Consider the following 23929-nt stretch of genomic DNA (forward strand, 5'->3'; position numbering starts at 1 on the left):
CAGTGGGCTGTTGTGCATTTCCGCCATCGCGGGTGAGACCGGCAAACTGAGTTTATCCATTAAAGAATCAAAGAACGCGGGACTGTTTACGAGCCGTCCACGTGTCTCTGAGTGATAAACTAACAGCTGCTTTTTCTCCCACGATCGCGAAATCGGCTTTAGGGCCGTCGCTTTATTCTCTCTCTCTCTCTCGTTCTAACCACACACACACACACACACACACGACCCCTCGCAAACATTCTGGCACACAATTTTGGCTGGTTGATAGCTCCATGCTAAAGCTCAGCTTTGTCCCTAAGCTATCGTACAAGCGGATACACGTGGTAACTGGTAGACGCCATTGACTGGTTTCTCTCCGCCCACATTCGCGGCCATATTCCCTGGCCGGAAGTCTCGCGTGACATAGAGAGTCACGTCCGCCATTTCGTGCGCGTCCCTCCTTACACACACACACGCGCGCGCTCTCTCACACACACACCCTTATGTGTTATAGGATTATTTTAGTTTCCATATCTAATCATATCACTGTTTAGTTTGTAGTTGTAATTCGGAAGTTTATTGACTGCATTGTATTCATTATTAATTGATATTATTGCTTAAACTTTTATATTACAAAGAGAAGTGTTTTGGTTTGTTTTGCATACATCTGTGTCATGCTGACGGGATGTCAGTGCTCGGATTCAAGCCTTCATTCATTGTTTTTTTCCCGAAAATCCATATTCTTCGGATGTCGTTTTCCTAAGAAAACAATCTAATATTGAGGCTGTTATACTATCTGGTTATTAGTCCCTGATTCCAGGGTGGTGCCCCGTCAATGTTAATCCTTATTAATATTCTATTGATTTTTGATAATTGATAATTATCTTTGATGATTGTTGAATTTGAATGATCAATAAGCTAGTGTTAATTTTAATTGTTTCATCGATGTTAACCATTAACGATTATCTTTGATAATTGTTGATTTAAAGGATTAGAAAAAGCTAACATTGATTCTCAATGTTCTATTGGTTTTTAATAATTAATAATTATCTTTGATTATTATTAATTATTGCTAATAACCAAACCCGCTCCTGAACGTAGCGCACTACATTTACTGGAGCCCCGTATGAGGTTTTAATGAGTTAGATTAAATTAATTTAAATATTAATAATTAAAGAAATAATTATTAATTATTTCTGATAGTAACACTGATCTAAACAACCAGTAAAGCCCTACACATAGAAATACATTTTTGCTTACGACACTAAACTTGCATTTTAAAACTTAAAGAGCCATTGTAGATTGATGACTTAATTTTGTTTTAAAACATTTACTTGTGTAGCCTTATATATTTAAGAAAAAGCTACATAAATAAGGGTTGAATAATAATGACATGGCTGTATTTTTAAAAAATCCTGCTATTTAGAAATATTAGGTTATATATTCATGACTTTGTGTCACTCAACTGATATTGATGTAATGTTTAAAAATTCTGTGTTATCAGAAAAGGGGGGGGGGGGGGTTTGAATAATTTTGATTGCAGCTGTAGGTGCATTCATAATACATATATTAGGGATGAACCTATTTTTTTTTTCATGAATGTTTTACATTTTGAAAATTTAGTGCCTCAATTGGTATTTTGTCAAAATAATTATAACACCCCAGATGGACTTTGCAAAATATAATACAAGTTTGGAGATTAGCATTGTCCTGTTCTTAATGCATCAAGACACACATCCTTTTACACATGTCTGAGCTTCAGGAAAATGTTGCATTAAATTGTATATGCAGAGTCATTTTGTCTGTGACCCAAAAATTCTCATTATTGGTGGCTGATGCGTGTTTAAAGTGATGGTACTAATTAAAGGAATATTCTGGGTTCAATACAAGTTCAGCATTTGTTGCATAATGTTGATTTCCACACACACACAAAAATTCAACCTCTCCCTCTGTTCTTTAAAAAATTTACATTTGTTTAACAGAAGCTACTTACAATGGAAGTAAATGGGGCCAATCCACAAACTTTAACACTCACTGATTGAAAAGTATAGCCACAAGACAACCAATATGCGTGTTAAAGGGATAGTTCACTCAAAAATGAAAATTCTCTCATCACCCTCATGATATCCTAGGTGTGTATGACTTTCTTTCTTCAACAGAACGCATTTGAAAAAAATAAAGAAATAGCTCTGTAGGTCCTTAAAATGCAAGTGGATGGTGATCAGACTTTTGAAGCTCCAAAAAGAACAGACAGTCAGAATAAATGTCATCAATATGACTCCAGCGGTTAAATTAGATCAAATTGCAAAGATCATCAATATTTAAGAACTTTTTATCTATAAACCATCGCTTCCGGTACGCTTCACGAGAGGGTGGAGTTCGTGCGGTCTCTCGTGTGATGTATTTGTGTCTATATGATATGGACGTATTCTCACGTTCTCCACTCGTTTGAGACATCCAGGATAAGCACATAAATGCACCATTGTGAGTAAAGAAATGGATACAAATACAGATCTAAACCAAAACCAATGAAGCTTCTGTATAGTGTTCCTCCTACTCAGTTGTTAACAGCACTGCTCTTCTGGGTTTGTTGCACGTGCGTCAGTTCTCGAATGAACATGCCAACACAATTGTCACACGTGCATACCGCTGCTGACCGGAAGCAATGGATTATAGTTAAAAGTACTGAAATCTTGATCTTTTTCACACCAAAAGTTACCGTGTCACTTTAAAAGACATCAATTCAACCGCTGGAGTCATATGGATGACGTTTATGCTGACTGTCTGTTCTTTTTGGAGCTTCAAAAGTCTGATCACCATCCACTTGCATTTTAAGGACCTACTGAGCTGAGATATTTTATTTTTCTTCAAATGTGTTCTGATGAAGAAAGAAAGTCATACACACCTGGGATATCATGAGGGTGAGTAAATGATGAGATAATTTTCATTTTTGGGTGAACTAACCATTTAACATCATTTTAATGTGATAATGTGGCAAATTTTACAACTTTGTTGCCATGACAATGTAATGCTGTAACAATGATTTAAACAACTTTACATCTCAAATAATACACAAGTTTTAACAAAAGAATTCATGTAAGTGCTTTTATAAAATTGTAAGCTTCACATTTCTGCCTTTAAACTCTCCAAAAACTGGCCCCATTTACTGCCATTGTAAGTGCCTCACTGTAATCTCGATTTTTACTTTTTTAAGAAAAGGAGGCACGAGTTGAATTGTGGTAATCAACATTATGCCACAAATTATGTTGATTGAGCTTAATTTGTATTGAACCTGGAATATTCCTTTAATATCTTACCATCACAAAATTAAGAAACAATTATGTTTAAAACAGAATCTCAGTAATGGGACAGAGAGTGTTTTTCCACTGCTCTCTAACAGTTTTAATTGTTTTTTCTGTTCCAGATATTAACGAATGCTCAGAGCTGAACTCAAAGATGCACCTTTGCAAGAACGGCAAGTGCATCAACATGCAAGGTTCATACAAGTGTGTGTGTCTGCCGGGATTCATCCACTCGGCCCAGCACAACTACTGTGTGCCCCACAGACAGAATGCAACTAGCACGAGCAGGGAGTGACCACCAGAGGGCTCTTTTTTTTTTAATCAAGGCCCATATACTCTGCACTGTATAAAACAAACACCCAAAAACAAAAGTACAAAAAAAAATTCCTACTTGAGATTAAGAGTTTAACATGCTATCTTATGGTGTCTACAAGAGAACTGTATAAAATATTTGTTTTATTGGTCAATGTACGTTTGTTATTATTTCTGTCTTAGAAAATATAAATACTTTAGGTGTGAAGAGAAATGATTTTTCAGCGAATTGACAAACCCTATGAATTTAAGCTGGGGGACTGCTTTATTTTACCCAGTCAAAGACACAGTGCTTGTGGATATTTTAACAGCTAAACTCTCTCATTCTTGCTTCTCTTCTTTCCTTGTCCTCTCCATTTTTTCCTTCTCTTTTTCTAAATCATATATTGTCCGATTCATCTCTCTCTTTCTCTCTCTCTCTTCCTGTCTTTTCACTCAGCTTCACTTTTTCTCCTTATCTTAGTGAGGCAGACCACACCACAAGCCTGCAATACTCAGATTTATAGAAAACAAACACACCCACACACATAGCACTTGTTGTCAGTGTCATGTCTTTAAAATAAGCTTTATATATGAGCTGCTTTGTATTAATAACAGATCTCAGCTAATTCTCTATGTCTGGGACATTGGTCCACTGCGGATACCTGCCCTGTGGAGCAGGTATGACCTTTAACCTCACTTTTCTTCTAGAAATTATTATTATTATTACATTTCTTCAAAAAGAAAATAATAAAATGAAGTGCCTTTATGTATGTTTTCAGAATTGTTTTTTTTAACAGAACTCTTACTGCATTCGATAGAGTTGGCGAAATGTCTTGCCAGGTTGCAAAGCTGCTATTAAACAGCCGTGGGATTTTTGTTTTTTTTTTTTTTTGTTTTTGTTTTTTTAAACTTTTTTTTTTTTTTTTTTTTTTACATTTAAACTGAAGAGTGGATAAAAAAAAAATTATGTATTCGTAATGTGTACATGAATAAATACCGTCTGAATATCCATATATTGTATTAAAAGTCTTGAATAAATTGGAGATTGTGATGTTTATACATGCTTATGTGTGTTTATACTATATACTATATTTATAATATATTTATATTATATGAATTCACATATACCTGGCATGTATGTCTATGTCTTGCTTTAGCAGTGTTTGCACAACATTTGTGAATGTGCATCAGTGAGTGAGTGAGTGAGCGTACGTGTACAGTGGCTAAAATATTTTGACACTGAAGTCACACCTAAAAATATATTAATTTCATTGCGTTATGCACGAAAATCAAAAAGATTCCAGATACTTGTCTTTTGAACAAGATACATTTTTGTGAAATGTTTTCTTTCTATCTTTAAAATTAATGCCTCTTGGTTTGATATTTTGTTATATAATACAAAGACATTCATGTATTTTAACTGCAGCTTAAAGGAATATTCCTGGTTCAATACAAGTTAAGCTCAATCGACAGCATTTGTGGCGTAATATTGATTGCCACAAAAAATAATTTTGACTTGCCCCTCATTTTCTTAAAGCAAAAATCTGAGTTACAGTGAGGCACTTACAATGGAAGTGAATGGGGCCAGTCTGTAACTGTTTCAAAAGTATTGCCACAAGATGTAAACAATATGTGAGATAACATGATTTTAGTGTGATAAAATCACTTCCTTTTTCTGTGTAAAATTATAGTTAAAGCCATGATGATGTAATGTCAACAAACCCCAAAACGACTGAAAAAATGGCAATTCAAACAAATGTACAGCTCAAATAATACATGAATTTTGACAGAAAAATTAATGTAAGTGCTTTTATAAAAATTATAAGTTTCACATTTCTACCCTTAAACCCTCCTAAACTTGGCCCCATTCACTTTCATTGTAAGTGTCTCAATGCAACATTGATTTTTGCTTTTTTTAAAGAAAAGGAGGGATGAGTCGATGTACTTTTATGTTAATCAACATTATGCCACAAATGCTGTTGATTGAGCTTAACTTATATTGAACATGGAACATTCCTTTAAGTATTCAAATACTATCATGGGCCAGTGTATGTCTTGTATTACATCATGCTTTGTATCTGAATTCTATTCACAGGTCATCAACCAGCAGAACACCATGAAGGATATACAGTAGTGGTTAAAAATATTGGCACCCTTGGTAAATATGCGCAAAGAAGGCTGTGAAAAAAAAAAATCTACATTGTTTAGCCTTTTGATCTTTCATTACAAAAATTCACAAAAATCTAACCTTTAATTGAAGTAAAACAATTGAAACGGGAAACATCTCATTATTAAATAAATATTTTTCTCCAAAATGCATTGGCCATAATTATTGGCACCCTTTTATTCAATACTTTTTGCAACCTCCCTTTGCCAAGATAACAGTTCTGAGTCTTCTCTTATAATGCCTAATGAGGATGGAGGACACCTGGCAAGGGATCTGAGACCACTCCTCCATACAGAATCTCTTCAGTTCACCCCACAAATTTTCTATGGGGTACAGGTCAGGGGACTGGGATGGCTATGGCAGGACCTTGATTTTGTGGTCAGTGAACCATTTTTGTGTTGATTTTGATGTTTGTTTTGGATCATTGTCCTGCTGGAAGATCCAACCAAGGCCCATTGTAAGCTTTCTGGCAGAGGCAGTCAGGTTTTGATTTTTTATCTGTAGGTATTTGATAGAGTCCATGATGCCATGTATCCAAACAAGATGTCCAGGACCTCTGGCAGAAAATAAGCCCCACAAAATTCAAGATGCAGCACCACATTTAACCATGGGCATTGGATACTCCATCTCTGGTGTTTGCTGCCAAAAAGCTCTTTTTTTGTTTCATCTGATCATAGAACCCGGTCACATTTGAAGTTCCAGTAGTGTCTGGAAAACTGAAGATGCTTGAGTTTCTTGTTGGATGAGAGCAGAGGCTTTTTTTTTTCTTGAAACCCTCCCAAATAACTTGTGATGTAGGTGATGTCTGATTTATTTTTATTTTGTTATTTTTTTCTGACCCCAAGACCCAACTCATTTCTGCAATTCTCCAGCTGTTATTCTTGGAGATTCTTTGGCCACTTGAACCATCCTCCTCACTGCGCATGGAGACAATATAAACACACATCCTTTTCCAGGCCAATTCTTAAGATCTCCAGTTGATTGGAACATCTTAATTATTGCCCTGATGGTGGAAATGGGTATTTTCAATGCTTTGGCTATTTTCTTATAGCCACTTCCCATTTTGTGAAACTCAACCACCTTTTGCTGCACATCAGACCTATATTCTTTTGTAATTTACATTTTTTTATTAAATCTTACAATAATAAAGAAGAGCAAAAACATATAAACATATAAAGAAATGTCCTCTCACTGCTTTTATTTTCAGCAAATTTGACATGTGTAAATATTTGTATGAACATAAAAAGATTAAACAACTAAGACATAAACTGAACAAGTTTCACAGACATGTGACTAACAGAAATGGAATAATGTGTCCCTGTGTCCCTGACTGTTACTCAAAAGTAACAGTCAGTATCTGGTGTGGTCACCAGCTGCATTAAGTACTGCAGTGCATCTCCTCCTCATGGACTGCACCAGATTTGCCAGTTCTTGCTGTGAGATGTTACTCCAATCTTCCACCAAGGCACTTGCAAGTTCTCGGACATTTCTGGGGGGAATGGCCCTAGCCCTCACCCTCGATCCAACAGGTCCCAGACGTGCTCAATGGGATTGAGATCCGGGCTCTTCTAAGGCCATGGCAGAACACTGACGTTCCTGTTTTGTAGGAAATCACGCACAGAACAAGCAGTATGGCTGGTGGTATTGTCATGCTGAAGGGTCATGTCAGGATGAGCCTGTAGGAAGGGTACCACTTGAGGGAGGAGGATGTCTTCCCTGTAACACACAGCATTGAGATTGCCTGCAATGACAATAAGCTCAGTCCGATGATGCTGTGACACACCACCCCAGACCATGACAGACCCTCCACCTCCAAATCGATCCCACTCCAGAGTACAGGCCTCAGTGTAACGCTCATTCCTTCAACGATAAACGCGAGTCCGACCATCACCCCTGGTGAGACAAAACCATGACTCATCAGTGAAGAGCACTTTTTGCCAGTCCTCTCTGCTCCAGCGAAGGTGGGTTTGTGCCCATAGGTGATGTTGTTGCCGGTGATGTCTGGTAAGGACCTGCCTTACAACAGGCCTGCAAGCCCTCAGTCCAGCCTCTCTCAGCCTATTGCAGACAGTCTGAGCACTGATGGAGGGATTATGCATTCCTGGTGTAACTCGGAAAGTTGTTGTTGACATCCTGAACTTTCACGCATGTGTGATATGTACTGATCCTGTGCAGGTGTTGTAACGCGTGATCTGCCACTGCAAGGACGATCAGCTGTCCTTCCTGTCTCCCTGTAGCACTGTCTTAGGCGTCGCACAGTACAGACATTTGCAGTTTATTGCCCTGTTCACAGCTGCAGTCCTCATGCCTCCATACAGCATGCCTAAGGCACGTTCACGCAGATAAGCAGGGACCCTGGGCATCTTTCTTTTGGTGTTTTTCCAGAGTCAGTAGAAAGGTCTCCTTGGTGTCCTAAGTTTTTATAACTTTAATTTTAATTGCCTACCATCTGTAATCTGTAAGTTTCTTAAGAACCGTTCCACAGTTGCATGTTCATTAATTGTTTATGGTTCATTGAACAAGAATGGAAAACATTGTTTAAACCCTTTACAATAATGATCTGTAAAGTTATTTGGATTTTTACAAAATAATCTTTAAAATACTGTGTCCTGAAAAAGGGACATTTAGTTTTTTTTTGCTGAGTTTATATATGTATACAATAAACATTTAAACCCCACAACCCCCCCTCTTCCTCCCAATCCCCAACCCCCCACCCCCAACAAACATCCCCGTTTCTTGCCCTGAATAGCCAAAACTCCACCTTCTGTGACAAAATAGTATTATATCTGTATTTTAATCGGGTCAATTTTCTGAGGCCATCAGATGACATTTGGCACTTAAGCTCTGCCTCAGCACTTTTATGAATGAGGCATACTGTATGATCCAACCCCTAAGAACTGCCTTAAGTGCCTCCCAAGCCACACCCACAGAGGATACTGAGGACCAGTTGGTCTCCATATAAACATTGATTTCAGCCTTTAACATTTGTTGGAAATCAGGATTTTGCAAAAGGGATACATTAAAGCGCCAACTATATGATTTCTTTTTCTCCATATTTGGCAACACCTCTAAACTCACCAGGGCATGATCTGAGACTAAGATGTTTCCAATTGAACAATCCACAACAGATGAAATGAGGGACTTGGAAATAAAAAAAAAATCTATTCTAGAATAAATCTTATGGACTGATGAAAAAAATGTATAGTCCCTACCAGATGGGTTCAAAAGTCTCCAAATATCTGTAAGACCAAGATTTTTACACATCCTGTGAAGCATCAGTGTTGCTCTAGGGGACTTACACACTTTTGCTTCACTATGATGAAGGACTGAATCCATCAATATATTAAAGTCTCCACCCAATATTATATCATGAAGGGTGCCAACGGCTTGCAACATCCCTTCAAGATCTATAAAAAAGCCCTGATCATCAGCATTAGGTGTTATGATCCAGCTGGGGACTGAACTCAGGTCTGCAGTGTGCGTGTCTTTGATGCTGACCGCTCCACCACTGGAGGAGGTTGAACCCAAATGCAGAGGAATAAGGAACAATGAGACTCCAAAATTCTTGAGTTTTATCTTTTGCTCTTTACTTCAGAGGGAAAAACAAAACATTAACTACAGTCTTGGGTAGCACTTTAGATGAATGTGCACCAGGGTAACTCAAATATCTCTCCTTGAGAGGCAATGCAAAAGATAAATCCAGAAGCCCACAATCCACAAAAAAGGTGACAAAAAACAAATAATCCAAGAACAAAACAGGAGACAGGAAAAAATCTCAAACCCAAAAATCCTTAGAAATGGCAACGCTTAGGCAAACACCTGGACTGAATAAGAACAAAAAGGCAGTGAGGCCTTAAATAGGGTTTATCATTAGGAGTGATTCAACACAGGTGAGAGCATTACAACCATTTAACAAAGGAGAAGTAATCTGGGTTGAAATAACACCATCTAGTGGTGAAATCAAGGAGCTTCAGACAAAACATTACAGTTAGGTGCGTAAATTTTAGCCAAAATCAACCTTTGCCCCTGAATTTCTGCTAAAACAATAATGACTCTTCCTAATTTATCTTTACTCTGTTTGAGACATTTGAATTGTAGATGTTTACTTATCAATATAATGACTCCCCTGCTCTTACTTGAGCCAGCACTAAAGAAAACATGTCCACCCCATAGCTTCCCAAATTTGTCAGCTTCCTGTGGGAAAAGATGCGTTTCTTGAAGAAACACAATAACATATTTCTTATGTTTAAGAAAAGAAATAACCTTCCTTATTTTTATGGGGTGCCCCAACCCATTCACATTCCACGTGGAGAGAGACAATCCACTCATATTAACATTTTACATTTTGGGAGAGGTCACGTGACACCATGTGAGAAGCAGAAGTGTGAGTGGCTAGCTCTGCGCACTTTGCTGGTTTTTTTATTATTTCCATGTTATAACCGGTGAGATTCAATACACCCAGTTACATATTTGCTCTTTGAGGTAAACATGGCAAAGAAGTCAAAATCATCAGACTCGAGACATTAAAAGACACTTACGTGCTCAAGCTGAAACCTCTGGCAGCCCTGCGAGCCGGGGACTCGATTTGGATGGCATGTTGGGAGAAGAAATCCAGCGTCAACTGTCCAACATCTCGGTGATGCTGATGAAGGTTGGAAACAAAATTCTCTGAGTTGGTTACAAGAGTGACAGATGTTGAGAAACGAATCGATTATTTGAAATCATCGGAAAGGGAATTTTCCACTAATCTGCCCTGTCCAAAACAGACTTGGAATATATTTTGGAAAAACTGGATGACCTCGAAAATAGGAATCGAAGGAACAATATACGAATTGTTGGAAATCCTGAGCATGAAGAGGGCAGAGATATGGTTAAATTCCTGGACGAGCTCTTCCCAAGTCTGCTCAACATAACAGGCCATAAGCTGGAAATCGAGCGAGCTCACAGAGTCCTGCCTCACAGATCTGCTGAGGGAGAACAGCCCCGATCAATTCTGGCCAAATTTCTGAGATCATCCGATAAAGATCTTGTGTTACGTGAGGCGAGGAGCAAAGGAAAGCTTTCTTGGAAGAATCACAATATTTTCTTGTTCCCGGATTTTGCGAAATTCGACGAGAGAATCACGATCGGTTCAAGGAACGTAAGAAACTCTTACATCAACGGAAGATCGCTTTTGCACTGATGTTTCCGGCCAAACTGAGAATAGACACCCGGCAGCAAAGTATTTTTATGCCCTGAAAAGGCATAAACTCAAAATGGTTTACTCAAACTATGGGTGAGTAAACCATTGGGCGTTTCTTATGTGAGTGGACTGACTCGCTGTTCAGTGTCTCGACTGTCTAAGGAAGCTGGGCTCCATTTTTTGTTTCTTTCTGCGTTGGCTCCGCCTAGCGGCTGGAGTTTGTTTTGTGGCATGACACTCCAAGAAACTTTTGCATTGACATAAGATCGCTTTTACACTGAAGTTCCCAGCAAGATTGAGAATGGACACTATGGATGACCGCAAAATATCTACATGCTTGCATAAAGGACGTCTTTTATAAAGTTGACGGACTGAGTAAGTCGTGGTGTATTTTATTTTACGTGGCCTCCGAGTGAATTTGACTCTTGATCATCCGAGGAACCGGGATGCCTGTTTTGTTTCTTTATTTGCTGGCTCCGCCTAGCGGCTGGAGTTTGTTTTGTTGAATAATACTGCTTTGGGACAGCTGTGGATGAATCTGATCATTCTTTGTGCTTACGCCTCCTGTTGGCTGGAGTTTGTTTTTGTGGAGTATTTTTAAGGGACATTAGAATGATTACGTCATCTGCTGCACTCATAACAGCCGGCTCACTGAACACTTGTCTGTCTGTCCGAGGAAACTGAACAGCTTTATATCAGCTGGAGTTTGTTTTGTGGAGGAACACACCTTCAAGACAGTTCTGTGAATGAATCTACGTGTTCTTTGTATTTATTCTGCCTGTTGGCTGGGGTCTGTTTTACAAAGTATTTTCTGTTATGTAATTTTGCCTCACAAAATTTGTGCAGAAGCACCGGACTTGAGCAATCCGATGGCAAAGTTGTCGCGGGGGTTCTCGTATGTGTACCTGGACCTTCTGAGTTTAGAGGGATGGACGCCAGTTGGCACTGTCATGCGTGGGGTTAATATGCACATTTTTCTTTTTTCTGTTTGTTTTGTTCGGGGGGAAGTTCAGGGTTTGATTGTTGCATTAATGGGGAATGTGGTCTGTATAATCTTGTTTTTGACACACAATTTATTTTTTTTTATTATATCAATATGTCAGTTGTTAATATGAGTGGACTATCTCTCTCCACATGGAATGTGAATGGATTGGGGCACCCCATAAAAAGAAGGAAGGTTATTTCTTTTCTTATGCGTAAGAAATATGATATAGTCTTTCTTCAAGAAACGGATCTTTCCCCACAGGAAGCTGAAAAATTAGGGAAGATATGGGGTGGGCATGTTTTCTTTAGTGTTGGTTCAAGTAAGAGTAGGGGAGTCATTATACTGATAAATAAACATATACAATTCAAATTTCTCAAACAGATTAAAGATAAAATAGGAAGATTCATTATTATTTTAGCAGACATTCAGGGGCAAAGGTTGATTTTGGCTAATATTTACGCACCTAACACTGATGATCAGGGCTTTTTTATAGATCTTGAAGGGATGTTGCAAGTCGCTGGCACCCCTCATGATATAATATTGGAAGGAGACTTTAATTTATTGATGGACACAATCCTTGATCATAGTGAAGCAAAAGTGTGTAAGCCCCCTAGAGCAACACTGACGCTTCACAGGATGTGTAAAAACTTTGTTCTTGCAGATATCTGCCGACTTTTGAACCCATCTGGTAGGGACTATACATTTTTCTAATCAGTTCATAAGATTTATTCTAAAATAGATTTTTTATTTATTTATTTATTTTTAATCTAAATCCCTCATTTTATCTGTTGTTGACTGCTCATTTGGAAACATCTTAGTCTCAGATCACGCCCTGGTGAGTTTAGAGATGTTGCCACATACAGAGAAAAAGAAATCATATAGTTGGCGCTTTAATGTATCCCTTTTGCAAAATCCTGATTTCCAACAAATGTTAAAGACTGAAATCAATGTTTATATGGAGACCAACTGGTCCCCTGTATCCTCTGTGGGCATGGCTTGGGAGGCACTTAAGGCAGTTCTTAGGGGTCGGATCATACAATATGCCTCATTCACCAAAAAATCCAAAGCACGTTAACTCGTGGAGTTGGAAGGGAATATTAAAAGTGCTGAGGCAGAGCTGAAGCACTGAATGTCGTCTGATGGCCTCAGAGAATAACCCGATTGAAATACAGATATAGTACTATTTTGTCACGGAAAGTGGAGTTTTGGTTGTTCAGGGCAAGACAGTCATACTTTGAGTCGGGGGACAAAGCAGGGAAGCTTCTGGCAAGATATATAAAACAGAGAGAGTCTTTTTCTACCATTCCCTCTGGTGTGAAATCTGCTGGTGGTGAAATATTTACCTCAGCCATTGTTATTAATAATGCTTTTAAATCATTCTATCTTGATCTCTATAGTTCCATGTGTTTGTCTACTGATGAAGATATTAGAAACTTTGTGGAACCATTAGAACTCCCTAAATTGACGACTGAGCAAAAAAACTCTCTTGATTCTGAAATAAACTTGGAGGAGCTTGACGAGGTAATTAAGGCCTTGCCTTCAGGCAAAGCTCCGGGGCCAGATGGTTTTGCCACTGAGTAATTTAGATCTTATGCTACAGAATTGGCTCCACTTTTGTTAGAAGGTTATACGGAATCATTAAAGAATGGAAAGCTTTCGCCAACCATGACGCAAGCCCGGATTAGTCTGATTCTTAAAAAGGACAAAGATCCAAGCGAGTGTAAGAGTTACTGTCCAATTTCCCTGATCCAGCTAGATGTAAAAATTGTGTCAAAAATTTTGGCTAACCAATTAAGTAAAGTTATGACATCTCTTATACATATAGATCAGGTGGGGTTTATTAGGGGCCGCAGCTCTCCTGACAACATTATGCGTTTCATCAACATCATGTGGTCAGTGGCGAATGATCAGACTCCAGTCGCTGCCATCTCACTTGACGCTGAAAAGGCATTTGATATGGTAGAATGGGATTATCTTTTTAAGATTTTGGAAATATACGGGTTCAGGAGTACATTTATTGGTTGGATTAAGTTACTTTATAGACACCCTTTAGCGGCGGTACAATCAAATGGATTATTTCTGATTATTTTACTTTGAATTGGGGCACTCGGCAGGGTTGCCCTCTTTCCCCATTATTGTTCTGTCTTGCCCTGGAACCATTAGCAGCTGCGATAAGAGAGGAGGATTTTCCAGGGGTGGTGGCGGGAGGTACGGGACATAAACTTTTGCTTTAAGCAGATGATATTTTATTATTCATCTCTGACCCTTCTAGATCTATGCCTTGCCTCCACAGAATTATTGATTCCTTTTCTAAGTTTTCAGGATACAAAGTCAATTGGTCTAAATCCGAAGCTTTGGCTTTGACAGCGTACTGCCCAGTAACGGCTTTCCAGCCGAGCGCCTTCCAGTGGCCCAAACAGGGCATTAAGTGTTTGGGCATTATATTCCTAGCAAAATTGTGTAATTTAGTTAGTTAATTTTGACCCCTTAATAAAACAGTTTTAGAGCGATGTGAACAGGTGGGCTTCATTGCATTTATCTATGATCCGGAAAGTTAATGTTATTAAAATGAATGATATTCCAAAATTCAATTACTTGCTGCAGTCTCTCCCTATAGATGTCCCCCTCTCTTATTTCAAGCAAGTTAGGGTTAAATATTGATACTGTGTATATATATATGTTTTACTGTTCCTTTCTAATAGATGAATCAATAAAAATGTTAATTGCAAAAAAAAAACATTTGACATTTTGACATATTAGAAAAAATAGATTGTGTGTCAAAAATACAATTATAAAGACCACAGTTCAACATTAGTTCAACAGTCAAACCCCGAACTCCCCCTGAACCAAACAAACAGAAAAAAGAAAAACGTGCGCATTAACCCCGTGCACGACAGCGCCAACCAGCATCCATCCCTCTAAACTCAAACAGTCCATGTACGCCTACGAGAGCCCCGCGAAAACTTTGCTGTCTGATTGCTTCAGTCCGGTGCTTCTGTACAAATTTTGTGAGACAGAATTACATAACAGAAGAAAATCTATAATACAAACTCCAGCCAATAGTCAGAATAAACAAAAAGAACATGTAGATTCATTCTCGAAGATGTGTTCCTCCACAAAATAAACTCCAGCCGATAGCTGAACCAGCACACACACACACACACAAAAAAAAGCAATTCAGTTTCCTCGGACAGTCATAAGTGCAGCAGATGACCTAATCCTTCCAATGTCCTGCAAAAAATACTCCACAAAACAAACTCCAGCCAATATGAGGCATAAACACAAGGAACATGCAGATTCATCCACAACTGTCCCGAAGGAGTGTTATTTCACAAAACAAACTCCAGCCGCTAGGCGGAGCCAGCACAAAAATAAACAAAAAATGCGCACAGTTTCCTCGGACAATCAAGTGTATGTTCAGAGAGTCAAGCTCACTTGGGAGCAATGTGAGAAACACACCATGACTTCCTCAGTCCATTGATTTTATGAAAGACATCGCTTGTTGTGGGCATGTAAATATTTTGTGGCCATCCTTAGTATCTATTCTCAATTTGTCCGGGAATATCAGTGCAAAAGCGACCCTCCATCGATGCAAGAGTTTCTTGAAAGAGTGTTACTACACAAAACAAACTCCAGCCGCTAGGCAGAACCAACACAAAAAGAAAAAAAAAGGCGCACAGCTTCTTCAGACAGTCAAGTGTATGTTCAGTGAGTCAAGCTCACTTGGGGGCAACGTGAGAAACACCAAATGGCTTACTCACCCTATTGTCTCTATGAAAGATGATGCTTGCTGTGGGCATGTAAATATTTTGCAGCCATCCTTAGTATCTATTCTGAATTTGGCCGGAAACATCAATGCAAAAGCGATCTTCCATTGATGTAAGAGTTTCTTGCATTCCTTGAATGGATCATGTTTCTCTCGTTGAATTCGCAAAGTCTGGGAACAAGAAAATGTTGTGGTTCTTCCAAGAAAGCCTTCCTTTACTCCTCGCCACGCATAACACAAGATCTTTATCGGATGATCTCAGAAATTTGGCCAGAATTGATCGGGGCCTGTCTCCCTCAGGCACTCTGTGAGCTCACTCAATTTCCAGCTTATAGCCTGTTATGTCGAGCAGACTCAGGAAGAGCTTGTCTTGGAATTTCACCATATCTCTGCCTTCCTCATGCTCAGGAATTTCAACAATTCGGATGTTGTTTCGTCGATTACGATTCTCAAGGTCTTCCAACTTTTCCCAAACACGTTCCAAATCTACTTTGGACACTAGCGGATTAGCAGCTAATTCCCTCTCCGATGGCTCCAGATAATTGATCTGTTTCTCAAAGTCCCCGATTCTTGTAACCAATTCAGAGAATTTCGCCTCTATCACAATGATCGATCGACATATTACAACAAGATCCTCCAAGTTCGCCATGACCTTCGTCAGCATTACAGACATGCTCACCAGTTGCCACTGAATTTCTCCCACCGCACCATCCAAACCGAGTCCCTGGTCTGTGGCCCTGTCTGGGGTATAAGCTTGAGCACGTAAGTGTATTTTAATATCTCCAGAGCCCAAGGATTTTGAATTCTGATTTTGAAAACAGTTATGTAGCAGGGTGTATCGAATCTCACCGGTTATGACATAAAGATAATTAAAAACTAGCAAAGTGCGCAGAGCTCGCCATTCACACGTCCGACCCCTGCATGGCACCACACGACTCCCCCAGAACTATATTCTTTAGTCTAACACACTGTGATTTATGCTTAAGGGAATTTGGCCTGTGTGCTACCTCATATTTATATCCCTGTGAAACAGGAAGTCATCGCTGAACAATGTCATATTCCTAGTCCCCCAGGTGCACTAAAAAATTTAAAATATGAATGGGACTATACTTCAGATATATTTTACTCATAAGAATTTCTAGGGTTGCCAATAATTGTGGCCAACGTGTTTTGGAGAAAAATATTTATTTAATAATGAGATATTTCCCCTCTTTCAATTGTTTTACTTCAATTAAAGGTTAGATTTTTGTGAATTCTTTGAATGAAAGATCAAAAAGATAAATAATGCAAATTTTTTTTCACAGCATTCTTTGCTCATATTTACCAAGGGTGCCAATATTTTTGGCCACTACTGTAGCTGCAGGCCTAGCTCCAAAAAGAGGTGGGAGCTCTAAATCTCCAGCAAAAACTACCTTTTTCCTGAACGCAGAAATGTTCCACAATTCACCTGTTTTCAATTTCCGGTCTCCAGTGTTTTCTCTTGCATCAGGATATTCTTAGAAGTTAATGTGATGTTTAAAGTATTACATTTGTAAAAATGGTAAAAAAAAAAATATATATATATATTTTTTTTAAAGTGCTGATATTTCAGAGTAGAGATTTTGGTAAAGCTTTACATTACAGCCCGCAATTTACAGTGTAAGTACACCGAATTTACAGCGTGCCTTTTTTGTATTAATAGTGTAACTATACAGTACGTACTTGTAGGTATAAGGGAACAATATGCAACATTTGGGGAATAAAGGGGTAACAAACACCACTTCTTCAATTTACAGCTCGCAAATGTTGCACATAACCTATAACCCTGATGGAGGGAACGAGACCTTGTGTCGATGTAATGACACTAGAGGTCACCCTTGGGAGCCCCAAAGACCTCTGCTTTTTTGAAAAAAGGCCAATGAGAATTGGCAAGTGGAATTTGCATGTCACTCCCCCGGACATACGGGTATAAAAGGAGCTGGTATGCAATCACTCATTCAGGTTTTGTGCTGAGGAGCCGAGAGCAGGTCCCGGCCATTTCAGCAGGTAGTTCAGCGTTGTGGCAAGAGGGACATGGTCTCGTTCCCTTCATCAGGGAACGGAGGTTACGAAAGTAACCATGACATTCCCTATCTGTCACTTACTCAACGTTGTGTTGATGTAGTGACACTAGGGGTCCCTATACAAACCCCACAACTAACTGAACGGTGTTACGTGAAGTGGCGGTGTGTGATGGGCAGACTGCTGTGTGCCTCGTAGCCAGCGCACCAGGCCGTCATGTAACCTCCCCCAACGCTCTTTATGAGCGTCGAACAGTCCTTCAGGAACAAGTCAACTGCCCAACGAATAGGTGGACAGGCTAGCCCAGCCGAGGCCTCTTTTCCTTCTCTTTTCTCCCCAAAAAGAGTGGAATTTGTTAACTGACTGGGAGCCCTAAATGTCTAGGTCGGGGGGGTGTCACTCCCAAGGGGAAGACACCACGGAGATCACACCCCGCCCAAAAAAGGGGGGGGGACTTCAAGTGGAAATACATCACATGGTCTTACCGAGTCTTGTCAGAAGTATGTCATGTGGAGAGTCACATGGTAGGTCCTACCCAAGGGGGGAGGAGTTTCTACAAGCATGGTGACTGGAGCAGAGGGCCCTCTGCTCAAGGAAGACGTAGTTTACCAAGAGGGAAATGATTTTATGGAAGATATAACACATGGGGTTACCTATGGGGAACCACCGCATGCAGAGCACCTACCTCAATACATGTTCTTACCAGCACACTTACTGAGCCGGCAGCGAGTTTCTCCACAAACTCGACTGCCACAGGGCTAAGGAGGAAGTCATCCAGGGATCACAGTCTGTGAACACTACTGGGAGTCAAGAGCGCACGTCTTCCCCTCAAGGGAGGGGAAGGCGTTATGTGCGATCCAAATAGATGCGTGAAGCTCGCACCGGACACAGCAATGCCAAGGCTGGGTCTGCCTCCTGCTGGGGCAGCGCTTGCAGGTTCACCACCTGATCCCTAAAAGGGGTCGTGGGAACCGTGGGCACATAGCCCGGTCGGGGTCTCAGGATCACGTGAGAGTAACCCGGACCGAACTCCGGGCACGATTCACTGACAGAGAACACTTGCAGGTCCCCTACCCTCTTGATGGAAGTGAGTGCAGTCAGGAGGGCAGACTTGAAAGAGAGTGCCTTAAGCTCAGCTGACTCCAAGGGCTCAAAGGGAGCTCCCTGTAGACCCTGAAGGACTACAGAGAGGTCCCATGGGGGAGCGAGGCACAGTCTAAAGGGGTTCATCCTCCTAGTGCCTCTCAGGAACCTGATGATCAAGTCGTGCTTCCCCAAGTACTTACCATCTACTGCATCGTGATGAACCGAAATTGCAGCTACATACACCTTCAAGGTGGAGGGGGACAGCCACCCCTCCAACCTCTCCTGCAGGAAAGAAAGCACCGATCTGACTGCGCATCTCTGGGGTCTTCCCGTCGGGAAGAACACCACTTAGCGAACAGACACCTCTTCAAGGCATACAGGCGCCTCGTAGAGAGAGCCCTAGCCTGAGTGATTGTGTCTACCACCGCGGGCGAAAGAAGGTCCTTCCTCAGGGGAATTCGCCAGGGGAGGGGGCCGTCGAGAGGAGCGTGAGATCCGAGAACCATGTCTGGGTGGGCCAGTAAGGTGCTACTAGGATGACCTGCTCCCCATCCTCCCTGACCTTGCACAGGGTCTGTGCGAGTAAGCTCACTGGGGGAAATGCGTATTTGTGTAGTCCAGGGGGCCAGCTGTGTGCCAGGACATCTATACCGAGGGGTGCCTCGGTCAGGGCATATCAGAGCAGGCAGTGGGAGGATTCCTGGGAGGCAAACAGGTCTACGTGTGCTCGACCGAATTACACTCTCCCCTGAGGGTAACCTGATGTAACAGCGCGTCCGCTGCAGTATTGAGGTCGCCCGGGATGTGAGTGGCTCGTAGCGACTTGAGGTGCTGCTGACTCCAGAGGAGGAGACGGCGGGCGAGTTCTGACATGCAATGGGAGTGTAGGCTGCCTTGGCAGTTGATGTACGTTACTGATGCTGTGTTGTCCATCTGGACCAACACATGCTTGCCCTGGATCAACGGCCGAAGCCTCTGCAGGGCGAGCAGTACTGCCAACAACTCCAGGCAGTTGATTTGCCAATGCAGCCGCGGGCCAGTCCAGGAGCTGGCGGATGTGTGCCCGTTGCATACGGCGCCCCAGCGCATCTTGGAGGCATCTGTTGTAACCACGACACACCTGGAGACCTGCTCTAGGGGAACCACTGCCCATAGAAATGCAAGGTCGGTCCACAGGCTAAAGAGGTGGCAACAGATTGGCGTGATGGCCATGCGATGTGTCCCGCGGCACCATGCCCATCTCGGGACTCGAGTCTGAAGCCAGTGCTGAAGCGGTCTCATATGCATCAACCCAAGCAGTTTGGCCGCCGCTGAGGATGCCATATGCCCCAGGAGCCTCTGGAAAAAGTTTCAGTGGAACCGCTGTTCTCCATCTGAACGCCTTAAGACAGTTCAGCACCAACTGTGCGTGCTCGTTCGCCCTGTCATGAAGACTGAGTCCAACTCCAGACTGAGAAAAGAGATACTCTGAACCGGGGAGAGCTTGCTCTTTTCCCAGTTGACCTGAAGCCCCAGTCGGCTGAGGTGCCGGAGCACAAGGTCCCTGTGTATGCACAGCAACTCTCGAGAGTGGGCTAGGATTAGCCAGTCATTGAGATAGTTGAGGATGCGGACACCCACTTCCCTTAGCGGGGCAAGGGCAGCCTCTGCGACCTTCGTGAAGATGCGAGGGGACAAGGACAGGCCGAAGGGGAGGACCTTGTACTGGTATGCCTGGCCTATGAAGGCAAACCGCAGGAAGGGTCTGTGTCGAGGTAAGACCGAGTCGTGAAAGTACGCGTCCTTCAGGTCTACCGCCACGAACCAATCTTGATGCCGGACGCTCGCTAAAATGCGTTTTTGCATCAGCATCTTGAACGGGAGTCTGTGCAAAGCCCGGTTCAGTACTCGCAGGTCCAGGATTGGTCACAACCCACCGCCTTTCTTCGGTACGATGAAGTAAGGGTTGTAGGGCCCTTTCTTCATCTTGGCTGGAGGGACAGGCTCTATCATGCCCTTGCGCAGAAGGGTAGTGATCTCCACACGCAAGGTAGCGGCATTCTCGCCCTTCACCGAGGTGAAGCAGACGCTGCTGAACCTGGGCGGGCTCTTGGCGATCTGAATTGCGTAGCCGAGTCGGACGGTCCGGGTCAGCCATCGCGACGGGTTGGAAAGCGCGAGCCATGCGCCCAAACTCCGGGCGAGGGGGACCAAGGGAATGATCACGTCGGATGTACCGATGGGTGGGGCCTCGTGGCAGGGCGGGGCGGAGCTCGAGGTGCCATGTCGAGGGGACTCGAGCCCTGTGGCTGTGCTGAGTCCAGGGACATCGAAGCACTTACCTGGCTCCTGCCGCCCACTATAAGATTGGTCGAGGAGGGGTACTTGTACTTGTACTTGTTCAGTAATCTCCATCATGTATCCTGTAATAATAAAATATGTACCCCGTGGTTAAAAAAAAATACCTAGGCCTATATATATATATATATATATATATATATATATATATATATATATATATATATATATATTATAATATAATACCTATGTATTATTACAAAAAGGTAAATTCTTGCTAAATTGCTCGCAAAGTAAGATTGTTGTTTAGCATAGTAGGTCATACATACCACGTAATATTAGAATAGTTACACCGTAGTTATAAAATACTTACTGTATAAATTATTTGTAATTTTCCAGGTTGTTACCCCTTTATTCCCCAAACTTTGCATATTGTTCCCTTATACCTACATGTAAGTAATTTATAGGTACACTATTATTTCAAAAAGGTACGCTGTAAATTCGGTGTATTTACGCTGTAAATTGCGGGCTGTAATCCAAAGCGTTACCGAGATTTTGTATTTTTTTTGCACAGTTCCTCACTTGAGTGAAAAGATGAAATGAAGCAATGGTCTGAGGTTAATTATGCTGATATTATAAACTATATTAAGTTGTTATGACAGCCAACAACTGCACAAGTTGAGCCTGAAACTTCTTTTTACTCAAAATTACACTTAAATGGCTATTGTTCTCTGTCTGAATCACTCATTTCAGTAGTTTATACATTGCTTCTCGAGACCATAAGCAGAAAACAGGCAGTTAGAATCATCATGGTGCTGCCCAGTGGTTGCTCAGGAAAACTGGATACAGAAACCCTAACCTAACTCTTTCTCTAAACAAAGCATCACCCCCTTTTGGAGCTGGCCCAGCCCCCTTCTGGAGTGACTCTGCCCTCTTTGGATCTCCAGAAGGGGGCGGGGTTATTTCAAAAGGGGGTTGCACCAACTACAAAAGGGGGCAACATCTCCACAGACGTTTAGGGTTAGGGAAAGTGTTAGGTAAGGGGCTCCCTATATCTTTGCTGGTGATTTGGAACTCCCACCCCTTTTTGGAGCTCTGTCTACAGCTAAGGTTGTCACGATTATGAAATTTGGCTGTCAATTAATTGTCAAACAAATAATTGCGATTATGACGATTAATTGTCTGTTTTAGGCCTGTGATGATTAATTGTCTCATTAAGGGCTTTCACGATTAATTGTCATATAAATTGTCATATTTTATGAGGTGTGCTTTTTTTCTGCATGTGTCCTTCATACACCTTAAGAAGTAATTTTGACATATTTAACTTTAAATATATAAATCAAATAATAAAATAGGTATAAACTATGATTTCCTTTTAAGGCTTTAAAAACTTATAAATGTCATGAAAAATAATGTTTTAAATATCAAAATATTTCTAAATACTTAAAATATGTTTCTCTTTTTGGTCAACTTTAGCTTTGGTCAGTTTTACATTTACACTTGTTTTCTTGAAATTGTATACTTTTTTTAATAAATAAAATATAATTTTTATATATGTTTTATTATATTTATATTATATTTTTATTTTATTATGCAATAGTAAAATATTTCAGATGTAGAATGGGAACAAAATAATATGGACTTTAAGCAACAGCTGTGGACGGGACACTACGCAAAAATCACTAAGCAATAATGATGGCCGAATGACACAATTATCCTTTTCTGCATATCGCGGCCTGTTCGGCCCCATTTCACGGGTGGCCCACAAGGAAAGTTCCCTGTTCTCCCTATGGCCAGTCTGCCCCTGGATGTAGTGTTAAATAACTGTCAGAAGAAGAGTTTTACTCTTGTACGATATGAATAGCCTACATCTTAAACATAGATTATTATTAATAGGCTATTGATATTTTTGAGGTTTTTTATTCAAGGCCTATAACCATGTATAATTTAAAATAAGTTTTGAGGAGGATGTTTAGGCTATTTACTGTGTCCACTTTGCATCGTCTCTTGTAAAACATATGATAACATTTACTTTCCTAATCTGTCAGGTACGATCGACTGTCACTATGGCAAAGAAGAAATGCTTTAGAAATGGTTTCGACATCAGGAAGTGATTGAAGTCGCGTACACGCAATGGAACACAGAACACCGTAACCGCACCTGCTGCTTAAAGTCCCTATTATACAACGTTCTTTTTTGCTTTATGTGATGTCCTGAAAGAACGTGTTTGCCTTACAGAATATTCGGTGTGAGCCCGCATACCCTTAATAATGCATTTTTTCATTGCTTTGTATAAATTAGGTTCCCGCAAGGAGTATCATGTATAAACATATGCACCACTGCTCTGCGCATGAGTGCAAGGTATTTTAGAATCCGATTAAGAAAGTAGTCGGATTCAAATGTTTACATGGCTAATATTTTTCTTTTAAACTGATTATTTTAGATCTACACTACCCATTTCAATTGGATGGAAATTTCATTCAGATCCAGCTCAATCATTTTTCTGTTTACATGAAAAGCTTTAATCCGATTGACCTATCAGTCGGATTATAAATGGATTATTTGGTGGCTAGGTGACGATCGGAATCGGAGTTCAACTGAATGACACACATACACGTTGTTCTTGGCATTTATACAGTATATTCGCTTAAAATTCCCTTATTTGGTCATTAAAATGTGATTGGAATTTGAATGCCCAATAATCGCGGTTGTCTCAAATAACCGTAGTTAGATCAAAATAACCACGATCAGATGGTTATTTAATAATCGTGACAGGCCAATCTACAGCTATACCCTTCTCGAGCTGCAGCTGAACCTACTTGAGAATAGTGATGTCCAGTTCGTGAACTAA

The 23929-nt window shown here is 40.8% G+C and overlaps 1 protein-coding gene across 5 annotated transcripts in view; it reads left to right on the plus strand.

Moving 5' to 3' along the window:
• The window catches only part of LOC127411150 (latent-transforming growth factor beta-binding protein 1-like), a 161288-nt gene extending 156656 nt beyond the window's left edge, over positions 1–4632 (plus strand). For 4 of the 5 annotated variants that reach the window (XM_051646504.1, XM_051646505.1, XM_051646506.1 and 1 more), the window contains one exon: positions 3404–4632. In XM_051646504.1, coding sequence (XP_051502464.1) covers positions 3404–3576 — 173 coding nt within the window. In that variant the 3' untranslated portion in view covers positions 3577–4632. The remainder of the gene's footprint in view (positions 1–3403) is intronic. The other variant, XR_007892224.1, reaches the window with a different exon arrangement.
• The last annotated feature ends 19297 nt before the right edge of the window (positions 4633–23929 follow it).

Source organism: Myxocyprinus asiaticus, chromosome 20 (assembly GCF_019703515.2).
Source record: "Myxocyprinus asiaticus isolate MX2 ecotype Aquarium Trade chromosome 20, UBuf_Myxa_2, whole genome shotgun sequence".
NCBI lineage: Eukaryota > Metazoa > Chordata > Actinopteri > Cypriniformes > Catostomidae > Myxocyprinus > Myxocyprinus asiaticus.